This window comes from Balaenoptera ricei, chromosome 11 (assembly GCF_028023285.1).
Source record: "Balaenoptera ricei isolate mBalRic1 chromosome 11, mBalRic1.hap2, whole genome shotgun sequence".
Taxonomy (NCBI): domain Eukaryota; kingdom Metazoa; phylum Chordata; class Mammalia; order Artiodactyla; family Balaenopteridae; genus Balaenoptera; species Balaenoptera ricei.
In genome coordinates, this window is record NC_082649.1 from 21,896,377 (window position 1) to 21,913,991 (window position 17,615).

At 45.5% G+C, this 17,615-nt stretch overlaps 1 protein-coding gene and 2 non-coding genes across 3 annotated transcripts; all 3 read left to right on the top strand.

Annotated features, from left to right (window-relative positions):
• The first annotated feature begins 165 nt into the window (after window positions 1–165).
• PRSS16 (serine protease 16) lies at window positions 166–6,676 on the top strand. Its single transcript, XM_059938149.1, has 12 exons — window positions 166–235; window positions 311–471; window positions 1,308–1,407; window positions 1,550–1,679; window positions 2,454–2,577; window positions 2,847–2,924; window positions 3,012–3,059; window positions 3,516–3,806; window positions 4,573–4,714; window positions 6,087–6,266; window positions 6,346–6,491; window positions 6,608–6,676. Exons 1-12 carry the CDS (start codon window positions 166–168, stop codon window positions 6,674–6,676), a joined length of 1,539 nt encoding a protein of 512 aa, XP_059794132.1.
• Window positions 6,677–9,126: 2,450 nt separating this feature from the next.
• Window positions 9,127–9,200, top strand: TRNAI-AAU (transfer RNA isoleucine (anticodon AAU)). The gene has a single exon. It is a non-coding gene; the product is annotated as a tRNA-Ile (tRNA).
• Window positions 9,201–15,413: 6,213 nt separating this feature from the next.
• TRNAK-UUU (transfer RNA lysine (anticodon UUU)) lies at window positions 15,414–15,486 on the top strand. The gene has a single exon. It is a non-coding gene; the product is annotated as a tRNA-Lys (tRNA).
• Window positions 15,487–17,615: the final 2,129 nt, after the last annotated feature.

A 17,615-nucleotide genomic window follows, 5' to 3' on the forward strand; every position in this document is an offset into this window, starting at 1 on the left:
TTCCAACAGAAGCTTGACCTGTCCCAGGACAGGAGTCAGAAAAGAAACCTGAGCTCCTGATCAAAGACTATAAATTTAAAGGCCAGCCCTGGGAATGTTAGCTGAAGTCTTGAGTGAGCAGGGAGAACACAGCACCTAGAGCCCTTGCACGGAGGACTGGACGGCATGGCCATTGGGCCTGTCCCGTGGCTGGGCCCTCTGCTCATGGTTTCCCTCTGGGGGTCCTCAGCTCCAGGTAGGAGTATCCTGAGGGTCAGGCAGGGGCTCCTAAGGGGGCCTGGACTGACTCTTTCCCCTCCACGTCCCACAGCTTCCCTCCTTAGGCGCCTAGGTGAGCACATTCAGCGGTTTCAGGAGAGCTCTGGCCTGGGCCTGAGCCTGGACCAGGGAGGTGTGGCCCTCCCAAAAGAGGGGTGGCTGGTGCAGCCACTGGACCCCTTCAATGCCTCTGACAGACGATCCTTCCTGCAGGTGAGGCCCGGAGAAGGGGAGTCCACTGTGTCCCCTGCCCCCCTCCTCAGTCTCCCTACCCTGCCCCTCAGTCTCTGCTTTCCATTCCTATCTCTACACCTCTGTCTCCCCATCCCTCTCCCCCTCAGTCTTATCCGATGCCTGCTGTCAGAATCCCTTATGGCCCTTTAGTCTAGCCCCTCTGATTTTTGGATTTGCCCTCTACCCCCTAGTCTCCCCTTCCTTTCTTCAGCCTCCCACTTTTTTTGTCCCTCAGGTCCTGTCCTTCAGTCTTTCCTTTTCCCTGTCATTCACTCTCACTCCCTCACTGCCCCTCAACACCGCCCCCGCATCCTTCAGATTAAACACTAAACCCACCACCAAGTCTCAGTATGGAGCAAAAATCTGGACCGTCTTTGGAACCAGACCTGGCTCACAATAGGCACTTGAAGATATCTACTGAATGAATGAACAGATTTACCATTTTTCACACCTACTCTATCCACAGTCTCCAGAGGTCATCTCACGTAGGCCCTATTCCTAAATCCATCTGCATTCATTACTTATTCTACAATTATTATTTCAGTATACTGCAAGTGACTACCAAGTGTTAGCCACTACTCTTGACCCTGGGGATATAAGAGTGAAAAAGCTGACAAAAATATCTGCTCTTGTAGATCTTACATTCTAGATGAGGAGACAAACAGGAGAGAAATGAACACTTAAATAAACAAACCTATTTCAGATACTATAAGTATACAGAGATCCATTAGGGAGAGAGACTGGAGCGAACAGGGAATAAAGAACAGGTCAGAACTCTCACAATCCCATTTCTTCTTCCCCATCCTACCTCTTAGCGGTATTGGGTAAATGACCAACATTGGACCAGCCAGGATGGGCCTGTATTCCTGCATCTGGGAGGCGAAGGCAGCCTTGGGCCTGGCTCAGTGATGAGAGGTAAGATGCAAGGGTGAGGAGAGACATAGCTGAGGAATTGGTGGAGGCCAGGAAGGGGAGTTGCATATTGCAGTGCTATGAGGTCTGAGGGTTGCAGGAGTTGACACCCACTTCACACACACCCCCTTTGGACTCTTCACAGGGCACCCTGCAACCCTGGCCCCAGTCTGGGGGGCCCTGGTGATAGGTCTGGAACATAGATTTTATGGCCTGAGTATACCCGCTGAGGGGCTCGACGTGGCCCAGCTCCGCTTCTTGTCCAGCCGCCATGCGTGAGTAGGGGTCGGGAAAGTGTTTGGGGTCATGGGACTGAGGATGTCTGTGTTTTGGCATCTCTGCATCTGTGTCTCTCTCCTCCACTGCCCGAAGTTGACCTCTGAGTCTCTGGTCCCATGTTTTTGCCTCTGTCTTTCAGTGCCCTGTTCTTTCTTTCCCCATCTCTGGGTCTCTCTCCTTCCCTTTCCCCCAATCCCCCCTTCCACTGTATTCTTACGTTTTGCTGTCTCACTATGGCCTGTTGGTCCAGCCCACCAGCATCTCTTACCTGGATGACACAGCCTCCTCACTGGTCTCCTTGTTTCTGCCCTTGATCCCTCCAGTCTATTCTCCAGATGAAGCAGAGTGATCATTAGAGCATAAACCAGATCACCTCTCTCCCGGCTCAAATCCCTCACATGTCTCTCATCACACTCAGAGTAGAGACAAAAGCTTTGCAGTGGCCACAAGGTCTGATTGGCTCTGGCTCCCCAGTTAACTCTCTGATCTCTCCTACAGGCTAGATTTTCACCCAAACTGCCTTGGAGGTTTTTCCTCTCCCACCTAGTCTGGAAGAGAATGGTGGAGGCTTTCCAGATGGGTCTCCCCTGACCTAGGCACTCATGTAGAAATGAGTTTGTGGGCATGGGGAGTCCTCAGAAATACATCATGAGAAAAGAGCCCTAGCTTCTGGCCAGACTCCCTCCACTCTCCATTCCCGCCTATACAATGGGGGAATCTTCAGGGATTCCCAGTGATGGGGACTGACCCAGCCTCCCCTCTGACCCTAGGCTGGCCGATGTGGTCTCTGCCCGCCTCGCACTCTCCCGCCTCTTCAACGTCTCCTTCTCCAGCCCCTGGCTCTGCTTCGGAGGCTCCTATGCCGGCTCCCTGGCTGCCTGGGCCAGGCTGAAGGTCCCGGGACTCCTCTGAGAGGACTGGGGGGAGGGAACTTGGACTCCGGGGTCCCCAACTCAGATAATAGAATACCTGCCCACCACACTCCCTCCTCCCACACCCTCCTTTCCGCCCAGAAGAGCTTCCTACAATCTGCCTTCACGGGAGTCCCGTGTATAGAAGGTAGGGACTTGCCTAAGATCACACAACGAGTGAGTGACACAGGGGCGGGAAGATATGGGATCCCAGTCCCTAAGCCCCCAGGCTGATAACTTCTCTTCCCTCAGTTTCCCCATCTCATTTTCGCCTCCGTCGCCTCTTCCGCTCCGGTGCGGGCCATACTGGATTTCTCCGAGTATAATGACGTAAGGATGGCGGGCGGTGGGTCCGGGTGGGGAGGAGGGCCTCAGTGGTCGGAGTCACCTGATACTCTCCGGCGGTCGGACTTTTAGGTGGTGTCTAGAAGCCTAATGAACACTGCGATTGGCGGATCCCCGGAGGTAGGATGTGGGACCCAGTCCGAGGGGGATAGGGAGAGAGAAGAGGCCTTGAGCATGGGGGCCAAAAGAAAAGGCTGAAGCTTGCAAGGTGTCGGGGTCTGAGGGACTTGGGATCCCCGAGAGATGGGTGGATTTGGGAAGAAGGCGGGAGCTGAAGATGGGTCCGGGTACCAAGAAGGGAGGAAACCCAACAGGGGCGGGGCTGATACGGAGGCGGGGCCTGGGGACGGAAGACCCTATCAGGAGGCTGTTCCACTGTGGGGCGGGGCCTGGGGGACGACCCGGAGGAGGAGCCGGAAGAGGGCGGGGCCTCGGGTCTGAGTGGCGTTCAACTGCCCCCGGGATGAATCTGGCGCCGGGAAAGTGTGGGAGCCCAGGGAGGATGCAGGTCATGGAAAGGGAAAGGCCGGGGCCCGGGTCCGAGTCTTCGCCAACGCTGCCTCTCGCTCCCAACAGTGCCGGGCTGCTGCGTCCGCAGCCTTTGCGGAGGTGGAGCGACGGCTGCGCGCGGGCGGCTCGGCTCAGGCAGCGCTGCGAGCGGAGCTGGGCGCATGTGGGTCCCTGGGGCGCGCTGCGGACCAGGCAGAGCTGCTGGGGGCGCTGCAGGCACTCGTGGGAGGGGCGGTGCAGTACGACGGGCAAGCGGGAGCGCCGCTGAGTGTGCGACAGCTCTGCGGACTCCTCCTCGGGGACCGGGACAACTGCAGCAGCCCTGCGCCCTACCGCGGGCTTCGTCGGGCAGTGCAGGTGAGCACCCCTGAGCACCGCCAGGCGTCGGCAGACAAGGGTTCCTGCTCCACCTCCGCTGTGTGATCTTCCGCAAGCGTAAAGCCTTCTGCACCTTAGTTTCCTCATCTGTAAAATGGGTATGACATCTCATAGGGACCTCGGAGGTGAAATGAAGTAGGGGCATGGAAAACACTCAACAGGGAGCCTGGCACACCGTATGCAAATGTTAACGACTATGCTTACTATCTAGCTTGCCTACCTTGTTCTGGCCTCTTCCTGGAGCCTGCAACAGCGTCTAGCACACGGAAAGCTCTCAATTAGTATTTACAGAATGAAAAAAGGTAGCCCTGGGGACACAGTTCTCCTAGAGACCGGGCTCCCAGCCTCGGAATCCACAGCTACAATCCAGCTGTCACTTTTCCAGCGCTGTCTGCACCAAGTAGTGTGCAGTGTGCTTCACATTTATTATTTCATTGAATTCTCACAATAGTTCGAGGTAGGCACAGCTGAGGAAACTGAGATCTAAGATATTCTCACATGTCCAAGATATCACAGGTAAGATGTTCTTGGTCATCTAGTACCTTAATCTCTAACCCACAGGGACCTAGGTCCCCACCACCTCTGACGACTGACTTCCAGGAGAACTCAGGGACTCCCTCTCCTGACTTCTGACTTTTGACTTGTAGGGATCTATGGCTCCATGCTCTGGCTTGATGGGAGGAAGGGAGGAATGTATGTATGTATGTATGTATGTATGTATGTATGTATGTATATTGTCCCCTAGGTTGTCACACACAGCCTGGGCCAGAAGTGTTTAAGCTTTTCTCGAGCAGAGACAGTGGCACAGCTGAAGGTCACAGAACCCCAAGTGGCCGGCGTTGGCGACCGGCAGTGGTTGTACCAGACCTGTACCGAGTTTGGCTACTGTGAGTGACTGGCCTAACCCTCACCCCCAAAACATACATTCTGTGCTATGCCCAGACATGCTATCTAACAGGTAGTCTGGACTCGTTTTCATTTCCATAGGACAACTAGCCGGACTGCTGGGCCTCGTTTAACCTGCAGGTGTGGGGTGTGGGGTGAACAGCCGTACTAGAGTGTGCATGTGTGCTTGACCCTCACGTACCTTCTCACTCACACACTTAGCCCTCAACATGAGTGATCGTCCCTTCAATCTGCTCTTCATCTATGTGCCTGTCCCAGGAATGGCCCTACCCTCTCCAGTTACCAGGCTAGAAACCCTAACAGTGCTTTGCATGCCTCCTTCCTGTCATCCCCATAGCTTGTCAATCACTGAGTCTTGCCCACTGTTTATCCTGGACAACTCGGCAGTTCACCCAACCCCTTTCTCTTCCCACCTCTGCTGTCCTGGTAGGGGTCCCCATGCTCTCCTGCCTGGATCCCTGACGCAGCCTCTTCTCTGGTCTCTAGGCCTTCCCTTCACCCATACAATGCAACTTCCTCACAGGGTTTTGCATATTTTGACACCCCCTGCCCGATACACCAATCTTCCTAATCCTCAGGCATTTTCTTGGATTACTTATCTTCCCCTCTTCACACAATTTACTCGTTTCCAAGTCTCAACACAGGATGTCCCCTCCTCAGGAAGGGGGGCACGATCTCTCAAGATAAGTCTGCCTCCCTGCCCCCTACCCCATTAGCTCCGTGTTCTTCTCCTTAGCACTTCCCACAGTCTTATCATACATTCTTTATTGCCTATCTCCCCTCTGGACGGTGAGTCCTGTGACAGCAAAGCCTGGGGCTGTTTTGTTGTCACTATGTTCCCAATATATTGTTCAACATATATCTGACTACATGGTAGGTGCTCAAATAAATGGTGAAGGAAGGAATGAATTAATGTGAGGCTGAGAAGTTAGATTTACCCTGAAAGCACAGGGGAGCTATGGATATTAAGCAGGTGTCCAATTTGTGCTTTCAGCACTCCAGGCTCCTTCTCACCTCTAGACCTTTGCACATGCGGTTTCCTCTTTTCTCTCTTTGTTTGCCTCACACCGGCTAATTCCTTAAGGTCTTATCCCTTGCAGGATGCTGTCCCTGAGCCCACTGTGCTCCCTCTGAGACGGCCCCACCCCTACTCCAGGCCTTTGTCCATAACAGCCCTGATCATTCTGGGCCATTGCTGTCTGGGGCTGAGTATGTCTCTGACAGGACCGTGAACTCATTGAAAGGAGGGTCTAGAGCTGTCTTGGTCATCAGTGGGGAGAGCTCTGTAAATGATTATTAAAGAGGTAGGGGGATGGCTATGTACTCCACACTTATGGATACCTCTCTCCACAGATGTCACCTGTGAGGTCCCTGGATGCCCTTTCTCCCAGCTCCCAGCTCTGCCCTCCAAACTAGAGCTATGTGAGCAGGTGTTCGGGTTTTCAGCCTCATCCATAGCCCAGGCTGTGTCCCAGACGAACTCCTACTATGGTGGCCAGACCCCAGGGGCCACCCAAGTGCTGTTTGTTAATGGTGAGCATGCTATCAGAACCTGACTCCTTAGTGTCTACCTGATGCCAGCTCAACACACCATTCTCTCCTTTCTTTCCAGGGGATATAGACCCCTGGCATGTGCTAAGTATAACACAGCCTTTGGGACCCTCAGAGTCAGCCCTTCTCATCCCTAGTGCTTCTCATTGCTTGGACATGGCACCTGAGAGACCCTCAGACTCCCCCAGCCTCCGCCTAGCACGTCAGGTAAGAGAGAAAAGGCTCTGGGTGATTTGCATTGTCACTTGCATACTAATTTGCATGTTCCTGCTCTCTACAAGTGCTGCAGTCTGACTGTCCAAATTCTCTCCACCTCACCACAGAACATCTTCCAGCAGCTGCAGACCTGGCTTGGTCTGGCAAAGAAGAGCCAGGTTAGGGGCGGGGTCTGAGCCCCACATCCTCACCATTCCCTGTGTGGCCACCTCAGTCCTGGATGTATACACTTATTGGACAAGAGAAAGCTTGTTTTGAAAGAGGAAATTCCCAGCAATTCAGATTTAGCACCTGTTCTGCATAAAACTGACTTGTGTCTGCAAACGTCCTCACTCCCAACTAAAAGTGCTTTGTTACAGACAGAGAGTTATGTGAATATAAGTGATTATTCTCATCGTGAATATTGTTATTTTAAATGTCAAAGAAATATGGCTCTTTATGCTCCTCTCCTCCCCCTGCAAATCAGCTTCTGGCTCAAATTCTGCTCAGCTCCTGGACTGGGTGCCTTGCTTCATGTCTCTCTCTGGACCTCAGACCCTGACCTGTCTCTGCTTCTCACTGTTTGTCTCACTGTGCCCTCCTCCCTCAGTCTCTTCCTGTCTAACTTGTCTCTGTCTCAAATTGTCTCTCCACCTCCTCCTGTTTCTCTGGATATCTTCCTTTTTGTCTCTCTCTGTGTCTTAGTCTGTTTCTGTTTATTTCTCTGTGTCTGTGTCTCTGTCCCTGTCTCTCAGTCAGTATCTCCTCTACTCTTCTCCTCTCTTGCTTGCTCGGTCCTTAGTTATCTCCACTGCTCTACTCCTGTCTCTCATTTCTGGTCCCTGTGTCCCTTTAGTCACTTTCTCTCTCACTCTCTCTCTCTGCCTCTATTTCCCTCTCTTCAGACTTTCCGTCTCTCCTTCGTTATCTTCTCAATATCTCTCTCCCTCAGGCTCTGTTTCTGTCCCTTATGCTCTTCCCCACTGTCTCTATTTCTCTTCCTGTCACTTAATCTTTGTCTTTCTCTGTCTTTCAGTTTTCCATCTTTTTCACTCACCATCTTTTTCCATAATTAAATGTCACTCTCAGGCATTTTCAGCTTCCAACCCTAGGGATTTAGGGTTCTGGTCAAACCTTCTTGATGGGGACACCCCCAAGTTCTAAGAGGTTGGGCCCAGTACCAAGGGGTCCAACCCCAGTACTAAGGGTCCCGCTTAGCCTGCTTTAGCACTGCCAGCAGTGCCCTGTTCACCACTCGGAGCAGCAGCCACCAGGAGCAGGAATTAGCAAGTCAGGGCGACTGAGTGCCTCTGGGAAGCTGGGAAGTGGAGGAGAAGTAAAGGCAAGTCAGGACAAGGGGTTGGGGGCTGGGATGGTAACAGAAGCCATAAAGCCCATTCTGTGAGGAAGTCACTCCCTGCCTTTCTTGACTCCAAACCCTGAGGAGTAACTTTTTTTTTTCTTCTGAGGATTAATCCCAGCCCCGCTCACCGGGTGCTACCCTGTACCACTTACTGCTCTTTAACCACAGCCCCTCATGCTGAGGTCTAGCCTCAGTGTGTCCCTTTATACATTTAGCATGTGCACCATGGTCTGGCACATCGTGGGTGCTCAGTACCTGTTGAGAAATGAAAGAATGAGGTCAGCCCTCAACTCTTCACATACTTTTGGTTTTCCTCCTACTTTGCTGGATGCAACTTCTTTCATTTTCCTTTGCAAACTTCTTCTCCATTTATTATTCGAATGGGTTTGGGTTTGGTGCTGGGCTACTTTCCCTTAAGTATTCTCAGAACTTCCCTACCAATGTGTCTGTGGTGCCAGGGCTAGCTCTCAGGTATTCCAGAATATTGATTACCTCAGCCTTTGAGGGTTTTCTCTGGAGGCCCTTCGGCCAGTGAAAAAAGCCGGGGCTGCTCTGCACCTGGCAGGTGCAGGTGTTTCTGCCTCTTTCCTCTGAAGTTGCTCAATTTGAGTCTCGACGCTGCCACCCTTCTCAGATCTAGATGTTTCTCTTCTGGTCCAGATAAAGGCCCCTGATTCTGGGGACGTAGTTCTGCTCCGGGTCAGGGCCCACCACACAGTGCGCGGGGCGGAAGGCATTTCAGGATCACTCCGAGGCCGAGGCCGAGGCCGAGGCCGGCGGCAAGAGAGTGCAAGTTCGCAGGTCTCATGTCCTGGGATCTGTCCGAATGGGTCTCCAGGAGCGAAGTACATCCGCAAGAGGCACGCGCAGGGGCCGAGCCCTCGGAGCCCTGCTCCGTGGCCGCTCCGTGGTCAGTTCCGTGATCCGCCCGCCGCCAAATCTGGCTTGGAGCATCTTCTCGTTGGCCCCCGGGCTTCCCTGGGTAGGAGGAAGGACACCTCACTCCGGGGCTTTGATCGTTTGGGGTCAGAACTGTCAGTTTGAGAGACGCCCCCAAGAAGTAGAGTTCATTCAGGCCAAATGTTAAGTTTTTCTCTTTTTCTTTTTCCTAACTCCACGATAGGGGAGAGTGAAATAGGAAGAATGTGATTTTATTTTTAATGTTAATTTTGGGTTATTTTGGTTCTTTATGTTCCCTTTTCCCCAGCCCCAGAAGAATTTGAAGAAACCGTTTTATTTCGTTTTCATTTAATTACCTAAGGAGGAATACTATTGACGTCTAGTGGCCGATTAGCTCAGTTGGTTAGAGCGTGGTGCTAATAACGCCAAGGTCGCGGGTTCGATCCCCGTACGTGCCAAACTGTATAAGATAAACCACTTTCTTACACTTATACACAGCTGAGAGTTCTGCCAGTTTCAGGTTCACTACGATGTCACAATTAATGTCTAGAAGACAAACCTCTCGCTGAGAACTGTAAAATATCTGAACACACATCTTTGATGTGCCCTAAGGTTGAAGCCCTGTTTTGACTCCCATCTGCAGGGAGAAAGATTAGCAGTGAGTGACCCAGCAAGGGAAATAGAGCCGTTGTGAGCATATTATTTTTCCACTGGGTAACTGATTCTTGCAAAGAAACTGACCCTATTGGATTATTTTCGTCCAAAAAAAAGCTGGGAAACCATCCACACTTTCTACACTTCCACACTTGGGTCTTAACTAGTTCAGCGAAGATGAAACAAGATCTTTTATATGACGTGTGAAAAAAATATATTAATATCAACACTAAAAAAGAAACAGCTTTGACAATCGTCTCTTTATAACAGGGAAAGAGCTCCCAATGACCAAACCTGGAACAGTTTGAACAACAAATGGTGTGGTTTTGGATTATAGAAGTTACCTTTTTGTAAGAGACACTTATATTTATACTTTGGGATAGGAGAAGGTTTCTAAAGGAATAAGACACAACAGCGCTAAACATAAGGGGAAATTTGATAAATTTAAGTGAAATGAAGAACTCTGTTTATCAAAAAAAAAACTATAAAATAATGAAGCACAGAATGGGAGAAGATATTTCCAATATAAATAACGAAAAGGACTAGCATGAAAATATGGTATAAAGAACTTCTATGAGTCCATGACTCTATGAAGTCTATGACTTCTTGAGAGAGTGAGCCAGGCAGAAGATGTTTGTCTTTTATTTAGCTTGAGACGTCAAACAGCGTCACCTCGGCTCCATTCTTTCTTAGAAGCGAGTCACTAAGCCCAGCCCATAGTCAAGGAGAAGGCAATCAGATTCCACCTTTTGATAAGAGGAGTGCCAAAGAATTTGTGGAAATACATATTTTTAAAACTACAGCAACCAACTTTATTAGAAATTAGGAAAATGCAAGTTATCCTATAATTAAATACTACTGATCTTCCACCAGAATTACTAAAATTAATATGACAAGAAGTACTATTTGTCAAGGATGTGACATAATAAGAACTTTCATCACCACTATTGTCTAAACTGATACAACTACTTTAGAAAACAGTTAGACTCTATCTAGTAAGTTGAAGATATACATACCCTATTATCCTAGACATATACCCAAAGGAAATATGTGCACAAGGAGATCTGTATAAGAATGTTCATAGTAGTATTGTGTGTATAGCCAAGAACTGGAAACAACCTGAATGAACCTTTACAGTAAATTGGATAAATAATGTTGAATACTATTCAACAGTTGACAATGAACAGATCAGAGCTATACACAAAACTATGGATGAATCTTACAAGCATAATTTTGTGAAAAAAAGACACAAAGGAAACATTTAGTATGATTATACTTATATAAATTTAAAAACCACAAAATTATGGTATATTGTTTAGGGATGTATGTGTAGATGGTAAAATGTATTAAGAATGTAAAAAACGGTTACCATAAAAGTCAGGATTGTAGTTTTCTGGGGGGATAAGAAGAGTGTGGAAGGCAGGGTGAGTGGAAGGGACATACTGAGGGCTTCTGGAGTGCAGCAATGCTCTTTTTTTTTTTTTTTTTGCTCCTGAGTAATGGTTAAATGGGTGTTCAATTTGTAATTAATTGTTAAGTTGTAGAAATAAGGTTTTATTTACTTCTCTGTATGTTTGTTTTGCAACAAAGTGTAAAACTAAGCAAAGACAAACAAGGAAGCTTTCTATGTTATCAATGAGTAAAGATTTCCAAAACATATTGTGAGGTATCAAAAGCAAGACCCAGAACATATGAATCTATATATTTACATGCAAGTGGACAAAGAAACTCCAGAAGGTTAAGTAACAAATTAATAATAGTAGAAACCTGTGGATGGTGGAGAAAAGAGAAGGAACCAGGTAGGTGAGTAACAGGGATGGGAAGGAAACTTTTAACTGTATAACTATTTATACATTTTTGAACTCTATGAGTATATTACCTTTTTAAAATACAAAACAACCAAATAAATACAAATTCTTAAAAGCACTATTCAGAAGTCTTATAGGAAAATGTGTCCTCTTTAGAACAGATTCCCACTCCCTCGAAGCCTCATGTATTATCTTCATCCAGACTTAGCTCCAGTAGCTCAGGAGTCAGGGTTTATTCCTGGACAGTTGAAGGCCTGGAAAGTGGAACAACTAGTGATTACACAGATGAACATCTGCACCTCTCCAGATGGGATTAGAAGTCTTAGGTGCTTAGTCCTAACTGCAGGGTCAAGCTTTAAGTCCTTGCACAAGCACTGACTAGCAACGGTGGGTCACATAATTAAACAGAAGACCCACGGTTAGCAACTTAGTCAGGTTTGTACACACACCCACAACAGGGAGCTATATAAATGGAATTCAGAACCTTTACCTATGAACAGACCATTCCTGTCCCCTTTCAAGGTTAAACTCTTGAAATTTGCTTGTATATCCACCTGTGGAAAAACTCATTTATTGTACCCTGGTAGACCATTCATTCAACATGTATTCAACAAATTGTTAATGAGTAGCTGCTATTTAACATGTACTCCTCGAGATACTGGGACTAAACATGCGAACAAAATGGGCAAAACTCTATCCTCATGGAGTTTGCATTGTAATGGGAAATGCAGACCAATGAATAAGTAAAATGTATAGTGCAGTAGATGGTGATAAGTATGAATTAAAAAATATAGCAAAAAGATAATAGGGATGGCTTTTTTTTTCTTTTTAATGTCTTGTAATTTTAAATATGTTGAACAGGTAAGCCTGCACTGAGAAAGTGATATCTGAGCAGACCTGAAGGATATGAGGAAATGAGTTAGGCACGTATTTGGGAAAGGGTGTTTCCAGGCAGAGGAAGCAGACTGTGCAAAGGACTGAGGCAGGAGTATGTCTGACTTGTTGAGGAAGAGCAAGGAACTAGAGAGGAGGGTGGAGGGGAGGAGGGGAGGGCTCTTGCAGGCCACTAGAAACACTTCAGTTTCTTTACTGAACAGGAGGGAAACTCTTGGAGAGTTTCAAACCCTTGGGGAATTTTGCACTACTTCTGTGTGTAGAATAGACAGGAAAGGGGCAAGGTTTCTAGAAACCAGGGGACCAGTGACGGGTCTACTGCAAAAATTGAGGTGATGGACCCGAGAAACACCTGAGGATCTACATACTGGAAATGTTCCCAATGGCCAGCTATGGTCACAACCACTATTGGTCACAGGGCAGACTAAGACTCTGTTCTTTCTTAAGTGAAATGAGGACTGTTTGGACTTCACCTCAAATTGTATCTTGTTGCCAGGTAGAACTGGCCTGGAGGAAAAGACAGAAGCAAAATTCCAGAATAAAGAACTCCCTCTTTATTCACGACAGGAGCAACTTCACATAAAACCTGAGGTGCTCAATCAGTAAAATGCCTTTAAAATGGTTTTGTAGAAAGGAAACAAAAATTAATGTAAAATTGTGTCAAAGGAAAGAAAAGGAGAGGGGAGGAGGTTGGGATTAACATATACACGCTACTATATATCAAATAAATATTCAACAAGGACCTACTGTATAGCACAGGGATCTCTACTCAATATGCTGTAATAACCTATGTGGGAAAATAATCTGAAAGAAGAATAGATATAGGTATATGTATAACTGAACCACTTTGCTGTATACCTGAAACTAACACATTGTAAATCAACTATACTCTAATATAAAATAAAGATTTTTTTAAATTAGGCAAGAAATTGATAGGCCTTCTTGTATGATAGTAAAGGAAATAGTAAAAACTGGTTGAATTATGGATATATTTTGAAGGTGGAGCTGTTAGATGAGATGTAAGATCTGAGCAAAAGCAAAGATTCACAGATAACTGCACAGATGGAGTAGTTGTTTACTGAGATGGGGGAAGATTGGGGAGGAGAAAGTTTGGGGGGAAGATTAGTAATTCAGTCTTTGGCAATGTTAAGTATAAAATACTTGTCGAGAAGGCAGCTGCGTTTGTGAATTTGGAGTTTGAAGGAGCAGTCCAAGATGGAAAGACATTTGCATATACGTGGTATTTAAGGACTGAGCCCTGAGCGTGCAAATGTAAGATTCATACAAGAGATAGTTATAATACAACATGTAAATAGGACTATTAATAAGATTGAAATAACTTCAGGAATCCTGGGTGTATTCTAGGAGTTTCTAAACCAGTCTTGAGGAGTCAGCAAAAGCTTCGGGGAAGAGGTAGTGGGTAATGTCTGAACTGAGATCCAAAGGACAAGTAGGAACTGGCAAATGGGAAAGGGAGAAGGAATTCCAGGGGAAATGCAACCTCGACGTCCACAAGCAAGAGAGGACACGAAACAGTCAGGAATTGCCCTGCCCCTTTCCACTCCAACTTCTCTGTCACATTCACCCTCCTGCTGGAGGAAGGACTATAGACGTTTGGAGGGAAGTTAAATTGGAGAGATTTAACATTTGGATTTGGTGAGCAATATTTTTGTGGCTTCTAGTTACTTCTGTGTGGAGTGAAGTTCTTATTCGGCATCTAGCAGTGCAATTTCTGGAAGGTAGCACGCAGAGGCAGCCGCGAACAACAGGAGCCTTGGTGTGCAGAGGCTTCCAAAAGCCCTATTCCGAGACCAACTCCGAAAACGAAAATCCTGTTTTCAGACACAGGAACTCCTGTCCTCTGTCAGAACGGATCCAAACGTTATCCAATCGGAAATGGAATTCTGAAAATCTGGCTCCTTTGCAGGCAAAGAAAAACCTCTTGAGATTTTTGATAGGTTCTTCTCAAGCGAGGGTTTTCCTCAAGGCTTTGCCCCGCCGCCCCCTCCTTGGTTCCCCCTGCAGATCCTCCTGTGAGCCCAGACAAGCTTCTGAAGAAGCGGGTTCAGAGACTGAATATTTGGCGGATTGGAAACGAGCAGGCCTGGGGGCGCTGCTGGAACCCTGTGGTTCTCAAGGGGACCGAAAAGAGGCCGAGTAAAGGGAGCAGTGAGCTGAGCTAGGGGGGAGGAAGAAAAAGACGGGGGAAAGAAGGAAAGAAAAGAAGCCATTCTTGTGTTTGAAAACCCAGTTGTGATAACGGAGTTGAATATCGACGAGGGAACATCCGTTTATAAGCAGAGTGGACCAGCTGAAGCGTGTTGGACGGGAAACACAGAGATCGATGCATCGGAACCAACCTTGGCTGCAAGTTTTTTAGCAACTCCATCGTTAAGCTGTATTCAAACAGTTGAACTAAATCTACTTCTAGATCTTACATATTTCACCTTTCCTAAGGTATTTAACTTTCAAAAGTCACCTCTCAGAGGATCAGCCTGCCATAGAAGTGTGGCACGTAAGTCCCACGTTCTCACCTTTCATGGAAAAATCTCGCCCTTCTGCTTGATAAATTAAGACATTTCTGATAAATTAAGACTCATTTGGCTGTGGCACAGTGCCCCGGGGTGTAAATATGCTCTCCTCTCGGATTCCCATCACGGGAACAATGGGAAGAACTGAATCCTTCAGTAGACGTAGTCTTGTACACGATTTCATGGAGGAGGGAGGAGGACAAATTCCACATTTATTTCCATTATGTCCTCCATTAAAGGGTCTTTAAATTATTATCTGTTTATTATGCTTTGATTAATTATGTGCAAGTAGATGCAGATATAGCACAATCCACAAGAAGTATTTTTAATACAGATTTGGGTTCAAAAGAAAAACATCAGACTTCAATGTTTATACCTGTATTTGGTACAGAGAAGCATGGTAGGAAAATCAAGAAGATACTAAATATATAAAGATGTTGTATTGGAATAAAATTTTATGAGAGACACGGGATGGCAATCACAAATTCAAGGAAATAAAAAATCAAAGGAAAATCTTTCACATAAGTTTAACAAGGGCTTTCTCTTCTCTCTCTTTCTCAAGAGATGTTGGTAAGTATTAAATTACTATAGTTTTAAAATTCCTTTGATATAAGTTACTCTATCCTTCAGAAAAATTGAACCTTATGAAGAAAAATGTTACATGTCCACTGAAAAAAAAATGTGAGGGGGAATATCGAATTTATCAAAATTCTGTTGGCGGTTAAGAATGCCCCCAAAGCAATTGAACTGTACAAAGTAGACCGAATAAAAAGGTGCTTCCAGAGCCTGGGTAGCTCAGTCGGTAGAGCATCAGACTTTTAATCTGAGGGTCCAGGGTTCAAGTCCCTGTCCAGGCGTTATAGACCTGTGTTTCCATAGGCCAGTGGTACTTAAGCTTTTCTCCCAAGAAAATTTGGGTTAAACTTTGATGACTTTTATCTATCTACAGTGAGAAAATGCCAAGAAGTCAGTTACCTTCAGCCTTAACTAGTGGTTGAGATTTGATATTCTGTTCCAAACAAAAGATGATTTTAGCAGTTTTTAATAATAGAGACTTCCTGAGGAACACAGTACAAAACCCTTATAGCCCATGAAATATAAGAAAGCTATCCCTCTAGACTAGGGTGTTTTAGAAAAGGAACTGGAAACTATATTTGTTGGGTAAAGTATTCTCTGGGTCAGGACCTTTAGATTTTCAGTTATTCACTCTCACAACTGAGCTACTTGGCAGATGGGAAAGCCCTCCACTAAACCATGGAAATGTCACATTCTAATGATAAACCCAAATGGTAGGGAGTTATTTCACAAATACTGCAGTATGATCTTTAGGTGAAATGCTCACCCTTCCCAGAAATATTGGCATACTTTACCGTACGTTTCTGCAATTTTGTCCTGTTGTGTGTTGATGGTGCAATTTCTTGCTCAGTGGATTGTATTTCTCTTTAGAAATATACATTTCCCCCCTCCCTCTCTGTGGAAGGATTGTACTTCCCATGCCATTTGAAGATTATGTGATGGTCTTCATAGAAAATCCTAAGTAACCTAAAAACAAACAAACAAAAATCCTCCTGGAACTAATAATTATGTTCAGCAAAGTCACAGAATAGGAGATCAAAATAGAAAAATCAATTGTATTTTTATATACTAACAATAAACATGTGGACCCCAGAATTAAAAGACAGTACTTTTTTTAAAAAAGGAAAGGAACACTTAGATGAAAATCTATCCAGACATGTGAACATGTACATGCTGGAAAGAACAAAACTATAAAATTCTGATGAAATAAATCAAAGACCTAAATAAGTGGAGAGAGATTCTGGGATTATAAAACTCAACATAGCTAAGATGTCAACTCTTCTGAAAATGATATAGAGGTTTAACATAATTTAACATAATTCCTATCAAGATCCAGGTAAGATTTTTTTGTAGCTATAGACATGACTATTCTAAAATTTATATAGGAAGACAAATGAGTTAGAATAACTAGAATGATTCTGAGAAACAGGAATAAAGTGGAAGAAAACATTCTTATTATTTCAAGACTTATTATACAGCCACAGTAAAAAAGAGTGTACATTTTTGGCAGAGGGAGAGATATATGTCGATGAAAGAGTATAGAGAATCCAGAAAGCACCACATGCAAGTACATCTAAATTATTTTTTACAGAAGTGCAGAAGCAATGCAGTAGAGGAAGAAAAGTCTTTTCACAAGATTGGGGTGGAGCAATCCATAGGCAAAAGAAGCCAACTGCAGCCTAAACCTCACACTTTATTTAAAAAGTAACTGAAAATGGTTCATAGATTTAATATAAAACTCTAAAACTTTTAGAAAAAATATGAGAAAATTTGGGGGACCTGGGGCTTGGTGGAGAATTCCTAGACATAACACCAAACACACATTCCATAAAAGACAAATTTGACTAACTGGATTTCATCAAAATTAAAAACTTTTGCTCTGCAAAGGACTCTGTGAAGAAAATAAAAAAAGCAAGCTACAGACTGGGAGAAAATATTTGCAAATCACATATCTGGCTAAGATGTATCTAGAATATACAAAGACCTCTCAAAACTCCACATTAACAACACTCAATCCAATTCAAAAATGGGCAAGAAACATGAAAAGATATTTCACCAAAGAGGATATACAAATGGGAAATAAGCACATGAAAAGATGTTCAATATCACTAGTCATTTAGGAAATATATATTAAGACCATGGTGAGATATCATTACACACCTATTGTAAGAGATAAAATAACAAATGGTAACAACTGCCAAAGGTTGGTAAGAATACAGAGAAACTGGATCTGTTATACATTGCTCATAGGAATGTAGAATGGTGTAGCCACTCTGAAAAGTAGTTTGTCAGTTTCTTAAAGAACTAAACACACACTTACCATACAACTCAGCAATTCCACTCCTAGGCATTTATCCCAGAACAAAGAAAACTTATATCCACACAAAACCCTGTGCATTATTATTTATAG

Coding starts and splice junctions, on each gene's coding strand:
- PRSS16 (XM_059938149.1), top strand. CDS start 166: ATGGCCATTGGGCCTGTCCCGTGGCTGGGCCCTCTGCTCATGGTTTCC. Junction 1,680..2,453: donor TTCTTGTCCAGCCGCCATGC/GTGAGTAGGGGT, acceptor CTCTGACCCTAG/GCTGGCCGATGTGGTCTCTG. Junction 3,807..4,572: donor GGCTTCGTCGGGCAGTGCAG/GTGAGCACCCCT, acceptor ATTGTCCCCTAG/GTTGTCACACACAGCCTGGG.